The 21,359-nt window shown below is 41.6% G+C and overlaps 1 protein-coding gene across 2 annotated transcripts in view; it reads left to right on the forward strand.

Annotated features, from left to right (window-relative positions):
• The window catches only part of chchd3a (coiled-coil-helix-coiled-coil-helix domain containing 3a), an 80,035-nt gene extending 63,609 nt beyond the window's left edge, over positions 1 to 16,426 (forward strand). For both annotated transcript variants that reach the window (XM_028571093.1, XM_028571095.1), the window contains 2 exons: positions 12,243 to 12,378; positions 15,741 to 16,426. In XM_028571093.1, coding sequence (XP_028426894.1) covers positions 12,243 to 12,378; positions 15,741 to 15,764 — 160 coding nt within the window. In that variant the 3' untranslated portion in view covers positions 15,765 to 16,426. The remainder of the gene's footprint in view (positions 1 to 12,242; positions 12,379 to 15,740) is intronic.
• The last annotated feature ends 4,933 nt before the right edge of the window (positions 16,427 to 21,359 follow it).

The following is a 21,359-nucleotide window of genomic DNA, read 5'->3' on the forward strand; positions in this document are numbered from 1 at the left end:
ACCAGCCCGTCTGGCACCAACAACCATGCCACGCTCAGAGTTGCTTAGATCACCTTTCTTTCCCATTGTGACATTCAGTTTGGAGTTCAATTCACATTGAAGCTGATTAATGAGAAATCTTACAGGTGTTCCTAATAATCTTTATAATATATATATATATATATATATATATATATATATATATATATATATATATATATATATACACTAGAGATGGTCTGATAGCATTTTTTGCTTCCGATTCTGAGACCGATATTTTATTTAACCTTTATTTATTCAGGGGCGGTTCACTGAGAGGCAGCCTCTCTTTCGCAGGAACGCCCTGATCACATTCACACAGTTCCACATTCATACCTGGAAGCTGCCCAGTACAACCACAGTCTGATCTGCTGGCCACTCCACTGAGCAGCTCCACTGGAGTGGTTAGAGGTTAAGGGCCTTGCTCAAGGACACCTCAGTGGTGGTAATGAGGGAGGGACCAGCACTGCGCTTTCACTTTCCCCACCCAAATTTTTATCCTGTCAGTCTGGGGATTGAACCGACGACCTCCCGGTCACAAGATCGCGTCTCTAACCTTTAGGCCACCACTGCCCGAGTACCAATCTGATACCAATGTGTCATATATTTTATTATGTTTTAACAGCTGTATACTACTATCCCTGTATGGATGTGATATGATTTCTATCTTTGTTGTCTGTCTGGCTCAGGTTAAACTCTTTGTAAAACATGATCAAACACAAACAATGAATGCCGTAGAACTTTCTTTGACAGTCAGTTATAACGGAAAAAGAACATAAATAAACTACTTTAACATAGATTTTCTTTAGGGCTTTATTACGTGGTATCTGATTGGTGCATAAACTCCAGTACTTCCCAATACCAGCGTTTTAGGCAGTATTGGAGTCAATACCGATACTGGTATCAGACCATCTCTAATATATACTATATATATCTATGAAGAGACATACACATATTGTATCTACATTCTTTCACACTTTCTCACAGCTATAGTATTATTTTTTATTATTACTATTATAAAATCCATCTAATTTCTACATGATGCTTCAAAAACTTAGTGCCATGACAATGCAAACATTTTTTTTTATAGTTTTATTGTTTTTCCCCACAAAATGGACACATAAACAATATTGTCTGAAGTGAGTATGAACAAATACTGCACAAACTGTAAAACGGCCCCTCTAGTGTCTGAAATTGTTGCCATGAATCATAAACTGCAGGGTGTCAGCCTGCTCTGAGACCTAGACATTAGACATTAAAACATTTTGTGTACAGCTCTTCCACATATATGTAAATATACACAACATGTAACAAATATTAGTACAGTATATTAGAAACACACACACACAAAACCAAAGCTTTTATTCACTTTCCCCATGACACTGACTGCAGATAAGAGTTCCCAGTTGCCTGTGGAAAGGAGGCTATCTCTCCCTGCACCTGATTTATATCCTGCCACCTTCACCACTAGCTGTTTATCCAAGTCTGATGTATTATCACACTGTCCAGCACGGAATGTATGACCTTTACTGCACCACATGTATGAAAGAGTGCAAATGTGTGTGTGTGTGCTTATGTACGTGAGGATGAATGAATAAGAGTGAGCTTGCATATTGTCGCTGTCGGGCGAAAAACTTGTATGTCCTAAACCGTTGCTTTTCAGAAAATAAAAAAAGGCTAATTTGTAAACATTTTATTGAGCTATTTACCTCCCGAAAAAAATCATCTCATCACTGGTTAAATATTTGTAAAACCCACAGACTGACGTAAAGGGTAAAAAAGTTAAATGATGAAATATGGAGATCCGAGGTTTCTGTCCGAGGGCGACGGTATACACGTGGATATCTGCTTTGGTGTGTGCGTGTGCAGTGTCTCGACGGGCTGCAGTGACCCAATGGGGATTTAGTTTGAAATGCAAGCTGACAGGCATGGTGGAAAATGATAGATGTGAGATTATGCGCAAAGATGGAATGTGGAATGAAAGAACAGTGGCATAGTGGTCCTAAACCTCCTGTCAGTGCTAACCTTTGGTGGGGCTTTGGGCTTCTTTGTTGAAGCTAGTCACTTTGTTTGTGCAGGGTCCCTGCAGATTTGAGATGGGACAGGGACATCTTACAGTATATTGGTGAATGGGTGGGTCTGACAAGGCTGTGTAATACTGAAGGATTGAGACCATCACCTCTTATGTCTCCATCTCTCTTCTTAGTTCTCCAAAACTTGGATTCTTAGCTTTCTGCCTTGATGGTGACATTTGTGATAAGATCATAAAAGGCAGCGTATTTTCACAAGTTTGTGTTTGTGACTGAGAGTGCATGTGTATGTGTCTAAGCCAAGCATTTTTCAGTACCCCCCAAATACAGTCGGCCATAGAGAATAAAATCTCATTTTAGTCTGTCACTTTACTGTCACTCCTCTCCTCCCTCAGGCTACACACTCGCTCCCTCTTTTTGTCGGTTGTTTATTTTTTAGCCCTTTTGAATAAATCTTTTTGTAATTTAATCCAGTTGACAATAACAGCAGCCGCCGTCCTCGCTTCGTCTCTCCGCACACTCACACAAAGGTGAAATGAGGAGGCGTGGAGCAAAACTTGTTGAATGTAAATGGCTCGTTGTTTTTCTTCATAACACTGGTGTTCTGTACTGCATCGGTCAAGAAACCGCACCTGTCTGTATTCTCCTCCATACCATGTAGGGGGAAAGTAGAGCCCACTCATCCCTCGTTCCCTTATAACCATAAACAGTTTGCAATCAACTTGAACATCTTATCTTATCTACATAAATGCATTGCCCAATATTATCAGCACTTTCTTTAGCAATGAGCAGAGTTGCTGTTTGTTAAAGGTTCCATGGCATGAAAATTTCACTTTGAGGTTTTTTAACATTAATTTGAGTTCCCCCAGCCTGCCTATGGGCCGATCTGGAATCTTGCTCCTTATGAGGTCATAAGGAGCAAGGTTACCTCCCCTTTCTCTTTTGTGCCCGTCCAGAGAATTTGGCCCACCCATGAGAAAGAGAGACATCATGGCTTTCAAACGAGCAAAGTGGCAGTTGGTCAAGGCCACACCCCACCCTCCACCTTGCCCCCCCCCTTCTCTCCTCCTCAATAGCTACAGACACAGAAATGGCACATACTAAGGAAAGCTCATTGTGGGACTGGCTCTAGTGGCTGTAATTCTGGGAAAGACTTCAGATACAGTATTAGGGGACCACTAAGGTCTATATAAAAGCATCCAAAGAGCATTATGTCATGGGGCATTTTTTTTTAAAAGATGCTATTGTCAATTTAACTCTGATACTTAATTTTAATTATTCATTAATTATAGTAAACAAACACTATGGTCTATTTCCAGTAGTTTCACTTAAGTTTAAGACCACATTTCCTTTTGTTTTCTACAAACCGTTGTCATGAAGGTTGTGGACACAAAATCAGGAAACCCCATGCAACCTAATGCAATCCAGCACATAGCCCTGTACCAAAGCATTGCAGGACTATTGCGTTGTGCATTTGTTTTATCTTTCCCATTACTGAGGAGGATAAATACGCTGGAGGAAATCCAGCAGGTTTTCTGCTTAATCCACCGTGCTGCTACAAAATGTAAATAAGGTGCCGGGGCTTTCCATTTTCCTGGCATTGCTCCTGTTTGTTTAAAGGAATAATTCGGATGACCTAAAATTAATGAAGTAATGATTTATTGATGTTTAATTGCGCCAAGCAGAACTTTTAATTACTAAAAATGACAGGAATGAATTTGCAGGAAAGTTATTGCAAAGCACTTCAGAGGTGTTTTTCTCTGCAGTAGTCGTCAGCGAGTCAGGACCGACTGAGCAGCGCTTTGACCCCTCTGTCAGGTGAGGGTGAACCGCAATTCTGTATCCAGGCAACAGGGGTGCAGGGCCAAGATGGTGGTCAGCTGAGGAGACAGAAGTCAATAACTGCTTTAAAAGCTCTTCTTTCGGCCTTAAGAGCTTCGCTGTGTTGGCTGTAAAAAGCACACACAATTCCAGGCACCTGCGTGGGCACACACACAGACACCCAATGCACATACACACCTTTTAGTGGCTGATTTAGTCACTTTGCTGCATTGGAAATGGTCGGGAAACCCACTCAAAGCTTTTATTGCTTTTGTGTATTCTTTGTTTTTTTTTGTGAACAGCACAGTGACATGATGTTGGAACAGCATCTACATGTAGCATGGATGATTGTTTTAATTTCAAGTTGTCTTTTGGTATTGGTAAGCATCTTTCAGCTGCGTATTTCAATACACGTCCATCTTCTTCTGCTTGAGGCCAGAGACCAATCCCCATGTACGAGTGTAAAAAAGAGGGGTCAGGAAGGGCATACACTCGCTTTCTTTTTCCTCTCATCCACTCATCCTTCTTTGTCTCCCTCACTACTCACTTACGAACAATGTTTTCTGTCTTAATTTAAATCTCTCTCACTCACTCCCTCTTTGTTATTGTCTGCTTTTGCCTCCCTTGCTCACTCATACACTCTCTCTCTCTCCCTCTCTCTCTCTCTCTCTCTCCATTATTTGGCAGTGTTTTATCCCTGACGCTTTTCTTGATTCTTTCTCTTTCTGTCCTTTCTCTCTCTCTCTCTCTCTCTCTCTCTCTCTCTCTCTCTCTCTCTCTCTCTCTCTCTCTCTCTCCCCCTCTGTCTCTCTCATTCAATCTCATATCCATGCTGATGGATTTCACTGCAGGGGGTCACTCAGGTCTGCTTTTAAAAAGCAGCGTGAGCGAAATGTGTGTCATTTTTCTCCTTAACTGGATCATTTGTATTTATTTACCCCCCTCGGTACTGACGCCTGCCTTAACTAGAGAGAACATGAGGGCTTTTAAAGGGGGAACCGGCACCCACCCCTTAACCTTATTAACCCCTAAGTGGACCCAAATGATGATAAATAGAGAATGTGGTGATTGGGAACTCAATCTGGTGGCAGGCAAGGGTAAGCCATACTGTCGATGAAGCTACAGTATGTGTGTGTGTGGGTGAAAGAACATCAGAGATTGGGGAAGATAAATCCTGGTAACGTGTGAAATCTGGAAAAATCAGACTTCTACCTGGTTTTGGTTCTTTTTAATCATGATGGAACGGATCAAATGGCTTCTTTTTGAATAGGGTTGCTTGCTTGCTTATTGTTAAAGATAAATACATTTTGATTCCTTAGTCTCTGACAAAAGCTCTATAGGGTAGAGACAGTTAAAGAAGGGTAGTAGACCTTTTTTTTAGTACCAAACAAAATGTGTGTGATCTATTCTTTTGATCAAGTTTGATCAGATTGCCAATTTCAGAGACTGTGTTTTATGTAGGAAAATATGTATCATCATCAGGAGCAACTTCTCTTTTCTTAAATAAAATAGGGTAAGTTAAGGTATCAATAAAAAAAGTATGGTTTGGGTATTGGTACCAAACCTTATAGTATTGTTTCAGCACTTGTAAAAGTTTTCAAATAATATCCAGTCTTAGACAAACACAAATCCTATTCATCAATGATGGAAACCACTTACTGTTATTTATCTTGTGGAATTTCTTTTAGCTGGATGTAGCCATTACATATAATCCACTGCTTGCTATGTCATCTTGTTATAGGAAGAAAGTCGTGCTACTGCAGTTGGAGTGAACATTTTTACAATGGACACTGAATGGACACTGTTTGTCTGTACGCCTGCATGTCCCTTTGGGCACTCCTGTGTGTCTTTGTCTTTCTTCAAAATTATAATGTATCTCAAATTATGACAGATGAACGTACATGTTTCCAGATGTGTCTCACACTTTGTTCAACTATTGAAGCATGTTGTACCCTTAACAGAGATCTATGAATGTCATTGCTCCACATCATTATAGCAGATGGTGGTCATGGTCAATATATGTTGGTTTGAAAAATGTACTGACACACCTCGCTCGCATAACACATGCATATTGTATGAAAATCCCAACACTGATCTCAATACGTCCCCCAGCTTGCAGTCAATATGTCCTTTGAAGAATGTATCCGTAGCTATAAACCTCAGAATATGTCCCCTCCATGGAAATGTGCTGACTTGTGCAGTGGGGGGGCATAAAAGAAAGGATTGTATTAAATGATATAGGGACACCTTGAGGAGGGAGACAGACAGTGAGAGAGAGTGAGCAGGTAATCTCTTCTGCCTTATTATGTACATGTTAAATGGGACACATTCACCCTCTGATATCATTTCTGCCCCTCTTCTCAACCTCGTTGTCTATTCTCTCCGAAAGGAGAACTTTACAAAAGAAGTGAGCAGAGAGCTCCAGGAGTGTTTTGTGGACGGCCTTTCTCTGCTTATTCTCAATCTCTCTTTTCCCCTCTTCTGGTCTTTCCTTACTGCCCTCTGTCTATCTGTTTCTCAATGGAGTGCCTCCCTCTCTCTCTGTCATAAATGCCCCCCTCCTCTCTGCCCGTTTCCTATTCTCTCTTTTCGTCTCTCTCTCTCTCTCTCTCCCTTCCTTCGCATGTTATTTCTGACGCAGAGCAGAGAAAACTGTAATGTAGATATCTAAACCAACCTTACTCTGCCATTCCATTCCTATCAGTGGATCAAAGCAATAGAGACTGGTGTGGTGGGGGTGGGTGGATGAGGTGTTGTTATAGAGACCTTTACTGCTCCTGATGACACGAGGCGACCCCTATATGACTGTTTAGATTTACTGTCTCTGGGGTACAGGGATGCAGTGTACACACACACACACACACACACACACACACACACACAGCGCAAATAATAACCAACTGTATCTGGCTAGATGTCTCTATTTGTTTCATTGTTCCCAGCACACGCACTTTTATTAAATATCCTGTGACCCTCTGGGGGTTGAGGGAGGGAATAAAGGAGAGAGGAATAAAGGGAAGCTAGAGATGGGGAAATAAGGAAGAGAAAAAGAGAAGGGGTGGGGGGGCATTTATTGGCAATAGCTGCTTTTATAACCTGTAGAATAATCTATATGAGAGCAGCAGTGTCACCAGGAGGGCTTATATCGCTATATTTGGTCACAAGATTGTTCTACGCAATAGAATTCCATTATTCAGACTTTTCTCTATTCAAAAGATTCAAATTAAACCGTCTGAAAAGGGAAATCACTATTCATGGACATGCACCCTTTAGTAAGTAGACATCACTTCATAAAAAGCAAAAGAGTTTGGGAACCATTGGACAATACAAGAGCACTGTATCCTCTTCTACCAATAACCGACTCAAATACATCACAACTTGTTAACCAAACCTAAATTCTACATTCTGACCAAGCCAGGGCTGAAAAAGAAATACCAAAATGCTTCTGGCCTTTTTTTTAATTTCCTGTAAATAATTTAAACATAACTAAATAACTAAAAACGGTTTTGCTTTGGGAATGTGATACAGTCTCTGTGTTTATTAATGCCTTGGTATGCTCAGGTTACATGGGAACTGGATGATTCATTGTTGTTTTTGACTATATTTATAATTACACCCTATGATGACCCTATGAAGGATCTAATGTGTACCCACTTTGCAGCATTTTACTCCTGATACTTAGATCTTAGAGCTATCTTGCTCTGAATTCAACCTAAACCTGATGTTTGTCTTTTTTGTGCTATTTGATATAGATGTGTATGGAGGTATTGTTGGTGCAGATTGCAATTAAATATAAGGATCCAAATCTTGAATATAATGACTTGAGTGTATTTCCATAACTAGACTTGAAGAATTTGTTCATTACCTGAGGCCAATAACCAAGGCTTTTCTTTTCAGATAGTACATTTTGAAATGACCAGATGTGTGTTACATGAGTATATTATTTGCTCTGATATACTGCATATCATGACTTTATATTATTGAGCTAAAAGTGGGTACATTTCATAAATGAAAGGTTAGAAAAAGGTTCATAATCTTGTGGTTATGGTTTATAGTGTATTCATGATATGGCATGTCTACCGTTTTTGCATCTGCTGCTCCCCCTGCTGCATAGCACTACAGCAGTCATACTATGGTAAATGACATTTACACCTAATGTAAAACTGAGGAGGAGGGAGGGAGGGAGGGAGGGAGGGAGGGAGGGTCTTTTCCTACCAGGCTGCAGGAACTTAATGTTATATTTAATGATAGATGATAGAGGATGCAGCGTGCCGCCACAGAGTATGTGTGACAGTGTTATTGTCTCCATGATAAACTCAACCACTGTCTCTACCTCTTTCCCACCGAGTGAACCAGAGAGCAAGCAAAATACAAGTATCACTGTCTAGTTCCTCATCAAGAAACGCGCTTCATTTCTATCCACCCTCCTCATCCTCTTTCTCTTCCTCCCTTCCTCTGTCTTCCTTTCTCTCTCTCTCTGAGGCCATTAGTGGTGATAAACACTGTGGTTTGTATCAGCAGGATGCACCTGGCATTAACGCGAACGCTTAAGAAAGTAATTAGTGGGTGTATGTGGCTCCTCTCGTCCCTGTAGATGCCCATAGGCGGTGTACTAAATGAGCGCCAGGATCCATAGGAATAGGACGGCAGCGATTTCTGCTAGCACTGCTGTCATCGTTCAGTACCCTGACGCAGAGCAATAGCCATGTCATGCCTCCTAGCAAATGACTGAATTTCTCCCCAATGGATCCACAAAATGCAAGACTTTCTCCACGCCTGACAACATAATGTTCCAGTCTGCGCTCAAAGTGATAAGACCTCCCACGGAATCAACCAAAATGTAAAGGAAGTGTTCCAGATTTTGGGAAATATGCTTATTCCCTTCCTTGCTGAGACTTAGATGAGAAGACTGATACCACTCTCATGTCTGTACAGTAAATATAGAAGTTATCGCCAGCGACCGGTTAGATTATATATGGCTATATGTGGCCACTGTGTCGGCCAAGAAATGGTCCTGCTTCTGGTCTCTGGCTAAGCTGAACTAAGCTAACTGTCCCCTGGATGTACAGTAGCATATATTTACAGTACAGACATGAGTGTTATCAATCTTTTCATCTACATGTAACTCTTGGCAAGACAGCAAATAAGCGTTTATCAAAACTGACTATATTTACTCTTTGAAGTATAGAATATTAGAATATGTCTTGCCCCGTTTGGCCTCTGAGCAATGTGGTGGATGGGGAATGATGAAGTGTATTGATTAATCACACCACTGTTGAAGTTGTCGAAGGTGCAAAGAGCACCTCTCATCTTGTCACAAATTGTCACTGACCTGCACTTACAAGGACTATAGATTTTTCCGGCCTCCCTAACAAATACGACCATGTGGTGACGAACATATGTACACAGACTGCACCAGCTTCCTGCTGCATTGCACCCTGGGTAATGACCCATGCGACCAATCCCCTGCTTTGTATTCAATGGGGGGGGGGTACTTTCTTACTCCAGGGGGGAAATTAAACATCTGATTCTGACTGCAGGGGCTCAGCTTCACCCCCCAATATTCCTATTAGATCTCTGGAGTTGCTGACAGGCAAAATCTCTTTCACACCCATGCAAGCCGTTTAGTGGGGCAGATGGAGTGTCCTGAGCACTGGTGTGAACAAAACGATGACACCGCCATTAGCATAATAGCCCTACCATGCACATGTGTCGTCATTATGGATTTTTATGGGGTGTGTGAAGAGACAAAAGCAGTTAACATTGGGCAAGGCATCAGTGCCGGCAGTACATCCCACTACTTAGATTGGCTAAAGGATCCAACCCTTGCATACATCTAACATAAGAGTTCCATTTAAATGAACTGAAGTTTAGCGTAGCATCTACTGTACCATTAGAAGTGCTAGCATCTGTATCATACCCAGCTAAGATAGCAGCATTAAAGGTCCAATATGTAATATTTATACTGTAATAAATCCAAAAATGACACCAATGCCTCATCAGATATTAAGGAAACATGTTAAACTGAAATACTATCTTTTCTGACAACAATGCTAATTTCAGTATTTTTTCTTTTTGAAATTTACATTCCGTGACGGAATTTATGTTTTGGTCTGTGTGTTGTTATCAACGGCCCAGTTTGACAGCCAGGCCGGGTTGCCAGATATACCTGTAAAAACGTAAACCCAGCGCGCTACAGCTGTAACGGTAGTACAGCCATTAAAGCAGCAAACAAACGAATAGGATCAACGGAGATAGATTTCTACATGACATAAAAAAAAGAAAACCGCATGTTTATAACAGTTGCGTGACCAAAGATGTAACAACGCCCTGGTAAATATTGGAGATGTATTTGAAAGATGGAGACAGCTTAGAGCCCAAAAGGACGCAGAGTTGGCTTATTTTCTCCTGAACAGGTAAGCATTAGCTTCAGGCTAATTTATCACAGCTACTAGGGATGGGCATTTTTTGTCATTTCAACATTTGTGTACTCACATTGAATTATATAGCTAGAGTAACCGAGTTGGTTACTCGCAAAAACAATTGAGACATAGCCAGTAAAGTGATCCCGACTGGTCCTGGCTAACGCCGCCATGCTAACCCTGCTAACTGTTGTCATGGCTGTTTACAGCGTGTAGCCTCTTCAGCGGGTGGAGCCGACAACGGTGAGTTATTTTAAACCACAAGAGGGGGGCTGTAAATCGGAAAGAGAGGACTGTGAGATTGCAGTGTGTTTAGCGATTGTTGCCGTAATTCTAAGCCAATGAAGTGTGTTCCGTCGGCAAGGTAGTAGTATTTTTAGCGTTTCGTATTGTAATTCTAAGCCGAGGAAGTGTGCCTGACTGGCGTGTGGAGAGGACAGTGAGGTTGTTGTGTTTTTAGCGGTTCATACTGTAATTTTAAGCCGAAAAAGTGTGTCTGTCAGTTTTTTACAGAGCTTCGTGTGAGCACGGGCTTTTATGACTGTCAATATAGCCAGCATCTAACGTTAGCTACTCCGCTGGGCTGTGGAGTAATGTCTGGCTATGTGAGACTAGCATCTAACGTTAGCTACTCCGCTGTGCTGTGGAGTAATGTCTGGCTATGTGAGACTAGCATCTAATGTTAGCTACTCTGCTGTGCTGTGGAGTATTGTCTGGCTATGTGAGAAAAGCGTCTAGCAACATTGTTGTGAATGCTGCGGTCTCAGCCTGGCAACCCCCGTGAACTTCGAGTCTGGGCAGGAGGGGGCGGGGGAGACGACTCTGCAGTATTTTGAATTGGTAGTGCAGTAACTATTTTAACCGCTAGCTGCCAGTGTTACATACAATATTACATATTGCACCTTTAAAGCTGTAGCAGACCTCAAGGACTGACTTGGGCATGCTAAGCTAGTGACGTGTAGCCTATAACCAGACATATAAGCATTCACAGTCTACAATAACAACCTCCTCGTGGATGCTAAAAGATTGAATTTGCCATTTAGACCACTCCAAGGTGACAGCTCTCCAGTTTGTAAATGGTTGACTTTCAGGGAGCTGTTCTGAATCAATGAATGGATTCACTACTTCCCAGCAGAGTGATCAATTCTCTTTTCTGTGGGGCTTTTTAAAATAGTTTTTAACAGTAAGACATAAGAACAGGGACCAATTTAAAGGAAGGTATACTTAGCTTGCCGGTAATTTCAACCTCATTATCATTATCATCTCATTGTAACAACTAAGCCTTATTGCTTGTCTAGATAAATGCCTTTTTCTTGTTTACTCTGCGTTTCCCATTGATTTGCCGAGTTAGCTTCTCTTCCATGCAGTCACATAGCACTGATGAATCTCCCTTTTCAGGGGATGAAGCCATTGTTGGAAGCTTTATTGGACACCTCTTATTGTCCGTTTTTAGAAAGCCCTTTGACCTCGCTGTCAGTATGCTGTAATACCCACATCAACATGTTCACCCCAGAGTGGTGGCTGGATTGACCTTTGACCTTCTCTCCAGCAGATACAGTAATGTTGATTCTTGCTTCAGGTGTTTTGGAAGGGGTGTACACACTGTAGACTGCAGTGTACCTCAGTGGGCTCTAACAATGCATTGGCTCTCTTGAGATAAATGACCATTGACAATAATATGTCTGTATTACTCTTCTCTTGTTCTTAATTTCTATAGCTCATACTCCTTCTGTCAATCCCTCTGCATTGCCCATCCTGACACATTTTCCATGTTTCCTTCATTTTCTGTCCATCTTTGATTCTCACTTGCACATTTATCACTGTCCTTTTATTTTATTTTTTTTACCTCCAACACTTGTTCTCTTGACCCACCCTGCCCTCAATTCTAACACCCTTTTTCACTCTTTTTTTCAGTTTTCACACTATTTCTCTCCTCTTCTCACCCCCACAGGCGGTATGAGTCGTATCCTGTGTGTGCAGACCTGCAAGGCCAGATCCTCGCATGCTACAGGGAGAACATTGGAAAAACCCTTCACTGTTCCAACATAGCAGCCCTTTACCTCCAGTGTGTCAACAATGCCAAACAGGTGCCTCTTTACGGAACTAAGCTATTTGTCTTTTATCAATTGTCATATCTCATGTAAACATAATTTAAAACACTACCCTAGCATCTTTTGCATATGCGTGTTATGTTTATGTGGTTTGCATGCTTGTTAAGTGAAAGGGATGAGCATTTCATTGTGTTCAACTGTACTAGGTGAGCAAAATAAAACTTTATACTTATAAATCCTACAAAATAACGCTGTTTTTCCCCTCTGAAAAGAATGACAAGTATGTGCATACACCCTAATGGACAGACATGTAAGTTGTAGCGCCTCCTAATCCTGTGGTTTAGCTTCCAGTTTAATTGATGTGTGTATTACAAAGTAGCCCCGTGTGTGTGATAGCTACAGCATACGTCATAGGGCTCATAGATGTATGTATGGTAGCTAAAGTTGAGCAGCCTTTCCCCTTTTAAATGTCTAAATGAATGTAATACTCACACACACACACATATATACACACACTAGCATCCATTTACATGTGCTGGCTCCTTGCTTTTAGACAGGGGAATATAATTTCCACTGGGCTACTGGCGCCTGAATAAAGCCCGCTCTAAATAGCCAGTTTAAACCTTGCGGTCTATTTCCATAATACCTGCTGACACAGGCGTTCCCCTGACTGTCTCTGTGTGTGTTTTAATGTAATAAGACTAAGGGAGTAGCTGCTGCTGGTTGGATACCATTGTCCTCCCCGTGCTCTCTCCTTTCCTTGCCAAGTGCAAATGTTTTTCCGCCCTCCGTCTCCCACGGTCACACACTGTATGGTAATAGTAATGTCACTCAGGTTGATATTAACTTGATTCCCCCTCTCGCACTTTGCAATATGTAACATCACTTGGGCCCCAAAAAGGCTCAATTTACATTCATAGAGCTTTTCTATTAGATTTTTTTTTTCACAATTGTATTGTTTTGCCGGAAATGAGGAAAGCTGAGTTTTGTGTCTCTCGCTCACTCTCGTGGGTATTAGTATTAGATCTAAAAGTCAGAAGCAGGCAGATTTTTAAGCCATACATCATTTAAATTGCACAATGTTTTATTCATCGCTTGGATGGTTGTGTGTGTGTGTGTGTGTGCGTTTAAGACGGCTACCTGTAGCCTCGTCAAGATTCAGCAAGGGTACATTCATAGTCCGGATGCTGTTATGATCTTGTAAATTGTTTGGAAGCGAGCCTGAGACGATATGTTAATCCGCTTGTGTTTATCACCCTGCGGCAATCACGGCACACTCCTGTTCGTCTTAGGGACTTATCTGTATAAGACTTACTCTAAAAGTCATTAGGTGAAAAAAAAAAAAAAAACATTTCTGTGATAAGGCTTTAAAGGAATAATATGCAGAATTACACAGCCGACAAAATGGGGGGAATGAGGTAGGATTGATATGAGCTGATGGAGTTTTGTGATTAGGATGTTTACACAGCTTTATCAGAGCCGAGCAGGAAGCTGCACTGAGAGCAAATGTCAGACAAGACAAGACTTTGACCTCTGGAGGTCAGAACGTGTCCTCTAACAGCCGTCTCTCATCTCGTCGCCCTTTCTGTCAAAGACACTTAATAGCATAGGTTATCCAGTTTTCAAACGTCAAAATCTCGTTCCTTCCCTTTTGAAATCTTAACTTTCACTAGATGGGGTATGGATGGGGATGTCCAAGATGTCGTCTCGCTGTGGATACAAAATCCCCCAACTCTGTTTTACAATAATGACCCCTCAGCTGGAGTCAGCGGAGAGGAAGGCGTTGTCAGCCGCCCGGCCTTTGTCACTGATAATTAGGGTCCTTATCGCCACAGTCACTGATAACATTTAGACTCACTTTCGTTCTCTTTTGTGCCTTTTTTGCCCTGCCGCCATCTCTCCTTCACTCCATCCACTATCCCTTCATCCCTAGTCGCATTTCTAATGCATTCAGCACTTAACAGGTCCAGATTGCAAACAGGGAGGAAGAGTCAGTCGAAAGGACAGATAAAGTCTCTTTCTCTCTCTCTTTCTATGAATAAGACTATATCACGGAAGCTGATCTCTCCATCTACCGCTTACCTCCTTATTCCATATTCTCGCCACATGACTGCGTCTTGCCCACTATGTTTTCCTTCTCCACTTCATTTTTTTAGACGGACCCTTCCGTCTCCCTTTTACTCTCAAAGGGCCAAGCCAGATCCCTGTTTGCGGTGTCCGTTATGTTTGCATGTTTGTAAGGATCAAAATGAAGAGAAAAAAAAAAAGCTGGCTCGTAAAACTGCTACTAACACCAACTTTAGTATTGACATTTCAATTCAATTCATTTTAATGATTTAATTTGTCCTTTCAATATTTTTTTTTAGAGCTCACTAAATCTTCTGGAGCCATCTCTTCAATTTGTGATTACATAAAAGTTAATTACTGAGATCTGAGAATATGTCGATATTGCAGTAAGAAACACAAGCAGTTAGACACCAATAGAGGTTTTAAAGAAACCCCTAGGTTAGCCACACTTTGCCTGGAAGAGAAAACAAATGTGACCAATAAATTATTACCCAAAATCTCCGTTGTAAACAACCATCACATTTGTATCTGTGCAGATACACATAAACGTAGTTCAGAGGAGGGATTTCTATGAGTATGATTGTATCTCATGTTCACCAGATCCAGTGCAGAAGAGCACTTTGGTACTGTAGATACAATTTTATCATAACCAATAGAAATGATCAAAATAAAGTTCTAATAAACTGGAATTATCCTTTCGGTGGCTCTTAAGTCTGCCCCTGGTCCTAACCTGGATTTTACAGTCTGACGGGGTGTTTGTATAATGTAATAATCATTTCATGGGCAGATCAATGGTACACAAAATAAACTTTGCAGAAATGAAATTTTACTGATATGGACTTTACGGTATGTCATCCACAACACCATTATTAAGTTGGTTAGTAAGGAAGAAGACATTTTTGTTTCTTACTTTCTTGTCTATGTCATTCTCCTCGTGTCCCTTGTTTCATCTCCTTTCTGAAACTCTTCACCCAGTTTTTATCCAGTGGCATCAGCTGCAACAGGCCAGTTCAAATGGTTATTGACAGGGAGTGCTGGGGATTTGTGGCTGCACTTATCGCTAACATGGAATCCACTGCCCTCGGGTCTTTCTCTCTTTTCACTACTTCCCCAACTCACTTCATCCTCTTATACTCACTCCATCCTCCACCCTTTTATTGTACTCTTAGGCCTCTCTCTCTCGGTCTTGTCTCTCCTTTGGGACATAATATATTTCTCCTTTGTTTGTTTGTCTATTTATTTTTTTATTATTATTAAATAATATAACAATAAAATTGTTTTTTTTTCTTCTCTGTCTCTCTAATGCACCTTCTCTCTGTTTTTGTCTGAAGAACAAGTTGAGAACCGGGGGTTAAGGAAGAGAGAGAAAGAAAGAGAGAGCAATGAAGAGTTCATTGTCTGGGATTACTGATTATCGACCGACTGACAAACTGACCAAACCTGAGTGGAGGAAGTGAGGAATGAGTCAGCACCAAGACACACACCCTCAGAACCTTGTGGCGAACCGGACCACACCAGAGGCACCGAACACAGCACCCTGATAGAGAAATAGACATGTTTTCCCCCTGATTCTTGTCTCCTTCCCCACCTCTCTTACCTTTCGTCTAGCTCTATGTATGTAGAGAGGCAGCATTTTGGAGAAACGGCAGACTGACCGGACCTAGCAGGCCTGAGCTTGGCCCGCGGTAAGGACAGTAAAAATGAACCGTAACCACGACGAGAAAGCAAGCCGCCTCTGTCACAAGCCACTTGGACCCATCCCCTCTCACTTCAACACTGTTAGGAAAATAAAAGTATATTTTTACTAATTAAAGTCAGTCCTACGTTGTTCATTCATTGTTTTCCTGCTCCTAATGCACTATCATGTACACAAATGCACATGTACGCATCTGTTTTTTCTTTGGATTTTTTCGTGTGAGTTTGTGTTATGTTAATAATGTAATCTGCGTGTTGAGTATTCATCCAGACCAACACTTGTGACAATGTCTGATCAGAGGAAATAAAACATGAAACGATACAGGAATAGTTGTTGTACTTTTCTCCATAAATATTCAGTGGGCTCCGTCTCTCCTCTTGTGTGTGTGTGTGTGTGTGTGTGTGTGTGTGTGTGTGTGTGTGTGTGTGTGTGTGTGTGTGTGTGTGTGTGTGTGTGTGTGTGTGTGTGTGTGTGTGTTGATGCTAATTACAGCAACCATTGTACATCTTTGATAGATACGCGGCCCTCGTTTTGTGTCACGATATTTTGCAAAACGGAGTGAATGAGCCCAAGAGAGGAGGAGTGAAGCGCGGAAGAAATATTCGTCCCAGATGTTGTGCTTCATAATCTATCTTTCTCTCTGTCTGTCTTTCTGTTGTACGAATCCTCGGTGCGATCTAGCTATTCAGTGAAAGAGCAGGGATCTCTATGTCTTCCTTGTGCCCTCATTGTCCCTCTTTCCTTTTACTTGTGTACTTCTTTCTGTCTTTCACTCTCGTTTTCCTTAAGTGTGGTTCTTCTCTGCTCAGTCTCCCAGGCTAATGTTGGTTTAGAGGAGACAGCTTCTCTACGCTGTCTGCACTCAGCCAGACTCTCTGGGTTGGGTTTAACTGGATAGACTGACAGTGTGTGTGTGTGTGTGTGTGTGTGTGTGTGTGTGTGGTTTGACAGTGTGTACTTGTGGGTGGGGTAGTAATGCAGCCATCCACACACTTGTTATGCACTAACTAATGTGTGGGAGGGACAGTTGTCTGGGTTTCATGTGGAGGCAGGTGATCGTAGAGAAGATGTTATCTTGATTCTGCATCAGAAGAAGTGTGTGTGATAGACCAAGCGAGAGAGGCAGGCTGCGTGTGTGCGTGCAAGCATGTGATTTGTTGTGACTAATCCCCCTCTGTCCGTCAGTCAGCTGTCCTTTTGCTTTTTGACTTTTGGGGTCTCGTAGGGGTGAGGGGTTGACTTCTATTATATGCCGTGTGTGTGCGTTGGAGTTTTCTAAAGGTTGGGGATAATAGCGATTGGAGTTGATGGCAGGTGTTTCTCCACAGAGCAGACCAAGCTCCTTCTTTTTTCCATCCTGTGACAGAAGCTGCTGGACTCCTCTATCTGACCCTGTACCTCCGAGCCAAAATAAGTGATTTAACGCTGTATTCTGTCTGTAATGAGATTATATACACGCTGATAAAATTAAAAGGTGATTCGAGAATCATGAGGTTCAAACATGGGGGATCACCTTTTCCTTTTAAACTCCTCCCCCACGACCTCAACAACCTTTATTATGGTTGCCAAGCTTCTATAAAAATAATCCATCTTAACGATAGCTTGTATCCAAAGAGTTGCTGGTGCTCTTGACTCTTAAATTCACAGAAAGAGAGCATTTTGCTTCTTTAATTCAATGCATTTCATGAGAAACGATATATTAGGGAAGGGCATAATGGAACTCAGTGCTTTATTGGCTGGAATTTATGTACACGCCTCCTGAAGCCACTGGTATAATCATCCATTTATCAGCTGGTAGAAGTAATGAGATTTTGACATGAGGCTTTTTTTTGTATAAATAAAGAAATATGTGTTCATAATTATAATAGTAAGCTGAAACGACAAAAAAATTTTTTAGTGTAAGTGTAGAGTTGCAGAGATGTCCTTGGCAACCGGCAGTGTTCAAATTGTGTCGGAGTTCTTGAGGGGTCCTGAAGGCCGCTGTCTGCGGGGTCAGGGTGATGGAGACGGTGGAGAGTGAGGAGAACAACATTTCAAATAACAAGTATTTCATCTGAAGGTGAATCAAATTTGGCTTTTATTTAGTGTTTTTCTTAGATTAGTGTTTCTAGATTGAAAACCCCCCTCTATAGCCAACCATAACAACACCATCCTTTCTGCGTCCTTCACAAACCAACCTTTTCATTGATTGGCTTATGTTGCTGCTTTATTGTTGTTTATTATTAGTGTTTAATTAATGCTGTTCAATTGTTTTGTCGCTGTCTGTTATTTCTGTGTTCCCTTTAATTGTAAGGGCACTGAGACCATGTCTAATAGTGACTTTACACTTAAAATAAATGTCATTGATTAAAATAGACGGGTGGAAATAAAAAAAGTCCGGTTATAAAATAAACTGATGCAAAACACAACTCAGGAAATGCAGTCCAGGAGGAGATCTATCAAAACTGTGACCTTGTTCAAATATTTTGCATGTTAGTAGTATTAAATATATTTTCTTTCCAATCAAAATTCTGAACATTTTCATTTGGAGTCCGACTTGAAATTTGACTTTGATTAACAAGACAATGTTACAAACTTGCTTTTGCAGCACAAGAGTAATCAACAACATCGTTATGATTTTGTAACACCAATCCAAAATATCTTTATCCAAATACATTCATCAGTAACATATGCAGTAGCTTTAAACTAAAGTGTTGCCTCCTATACTTATTAAAGCCTTTGCAAGGGCACTGGATGTTGCGACTTTTCCCTTTTTGTACTTTTCTGTTTCAATCTTGATTTTAATTGGTATGTCTCTTGGAGGTTGCTACCTCAGGAAAATCTCATGTAGTCCAACATTTTTGTGCCAAAGTACTCTGCTTGTTTTCTCAGTTTGTCAGTCCTGCATAGCACTTTCATGACATACATTTACCAACTACGAAGGCTACATTATTTCCTCTTTTTCATTATTATCTGTGCTCAAGACAGTGCAAATTGTTGTGATGATTCTTTAAGTTAGATAAGGGCATGTGCAGGAAGACATTGGATGGTCAGCACTGCTGTCATACATGGAGGACAGGTCTGTCTCGTTATTAGCTACCGATTTGACACACTTGGGAAACGAGAGTCTCTCACAGTATAACAAACATACTGAGTCTCAGGCATGCACAGTGTAGGAGGGAAATGTGGAGTACATTCATAGTGCTGCACTCTGGCCCAAGAGAATATCGGCAGTGATGTATCAGCATCTGCCAGTATGGTTTTCACTATTTATTAAGTGCTCTGTACCATCTGTCTCTGTATGAACAGAGAAACTTTGTCAACTCCCAGCCACACCAGTTCCTGCATTGCACTGTATAAAGCAATTAAGATAAAGCTGTTTCAGTGCTTTTATGATATTTCAGTCCTATATATCCTCTGTTCTCTGAAGAAGCAGGACCAGATGCACTCAACTCTGCAATTCAAAAGACAAAATCCCCCACCACGATGACTAATCACATTTGTTAATGACCTTCTCTGAAGAAAAACTAGCTTTTCCCTTGAAAGTTTTCCACACACTCCTTCTCTGGCTCTTATCCGTCTGTGCGCCTCCTTTTGCCTTTTAGTGTCTCTCCACACAGTCAGTCCCCATTCTTGTTTGCATTTACTCTCCTTTTGTGCTCTTTTGTTCTGTCTCTCTCTCTCCTTGTGCTTTTTTTCTCTTATTTTCTTTCCCATTTCTTTCTTTTTCTCACTCTCTGACTCATCAAGGATACTGAGGAATAGGCCAGCAGCCTAAGGGGCGGATCTGTTGGCGGTGATTGGCTCTCCTTGCTTGCCAATGAGGTGTGAAGCGACTGCCACGCTGCTGTAACTCTTCTCTGAGGGCCACCCTCGCCTTATGCGCGTCCACACACAAACACACAGTTTCACACAATATGCTCCAAATTGATACAAGCTCTTGACAAATGCATTCACCCACACAAATTAAAAACACAACAGAAGACACCACAGGAATGCGGTCATGGTTATATCGAGGCGAGGACACCTCGTCTCGTTTTGAGTTCAGTAAGAGTGAAGACACACATACACACACGCACACACACAAAGAAATGTTCTTGCGATGTCAGTGGGGCCTGCAGATGAGAGTCAACCATCATACACTCCATTCTAGTAATGGGCAGGCAGATGGCAGGCTGCTCTGTAGCCTCTGCTTAGGCTGATGGCTCTATTCATCAGGCGGCTCTCCCTCCCTGCAGCCCTGCACCAGGCTACAATTTATAGAGCCCTCGCTCCCTCACACTCCCCTCTGCTACTCTCTCCCGCTCTTATTTATTCATACTTTTTTGTTTTAGTCTGCACCTCTACACTTCTTCTCTCTGAGTCTGTGCTGGTGTCTGTCTGCTTGGCGCCATAAAAAGCTGTTTCATTCCAGCTAGAGTTTCTGCTGCTAGGGGACTGAGTTATTGGCTCAGTGTTAGATAGTGCTGATACCTTCCAGTCTTTTTGTTTTTTTGGCAGACTGAAGTTTTGGTCATGCAAACACTTTTTGGAGGCAGAGCGGCTTGGTGGCACAGGAAGACTCATTGGACTGTGTCCAACTTTAGTGGTTTTTGAGCCAAAGCCAGTTTACCTCCATGCAAGTTATCTACCTTGGAATAAAAACAAGGACTTCTTAAAGCAATAGTTCAATATTTTAATAAGTTTGCTTATTTGCTTTCTTACCAACGGTTGAGATTTTTTTGGCATAAGATTTGAGATTACATCATAACCACTTTTACATCTGTACTGAAGCTACAGACAGCATGTGTTTGGCTTAGCTAGCTAAGCATAAGGACTGAAAACAGAAGTAAACTAGCCTGGCCCTGTCCGAAGGTAACAAAACGTTGAACTATCTAAAAGACACAGTCATCACTGCTCCTGTTTATTTATGTATGACTATGGTAGCCTAAGTATGGAAAGTCAGTAGCACAAAGCCAGTTTAGTGGATAGCCGTGAACCAGTGCTGCTAGTTTTTGGATGAGTTGGTTTGTGTGTGGCAGTGAGTGAGAGCTTGTGTCCCTCCAGAGATAAAGTGAGCGGTAATGAGGCCCCGAGCTGCTCCACTGAGGAGACAGTAGGAACGCCAGGGGAGGAGGATGACCTTGTAGACCATGACACACACACACACACACACACACACACACACACACACACCTTGAAGCAATTTAACTATATGTAAAAGTTCACTGGAAGCTGACAGTTTCGTTCCTTGTGTACATTATTAGCATACATGAGGCTAAATAGAAAAAGGCGC

The sequence above is a fragment of the Perca flavescens genome, chromosome 23 (assembly GCF_004354835.1).
Source record: "Perca flavescens isolate YP-PL-M2 chromosome 23, PFLA_1.0, whole genome shotgun sequence".
Classification (NCBI taxonomy): Eukaryota; Metazoa; Chordata; class Actinopteri; order Perciformes; family Percidae; genus Perca; species Perca flavescens.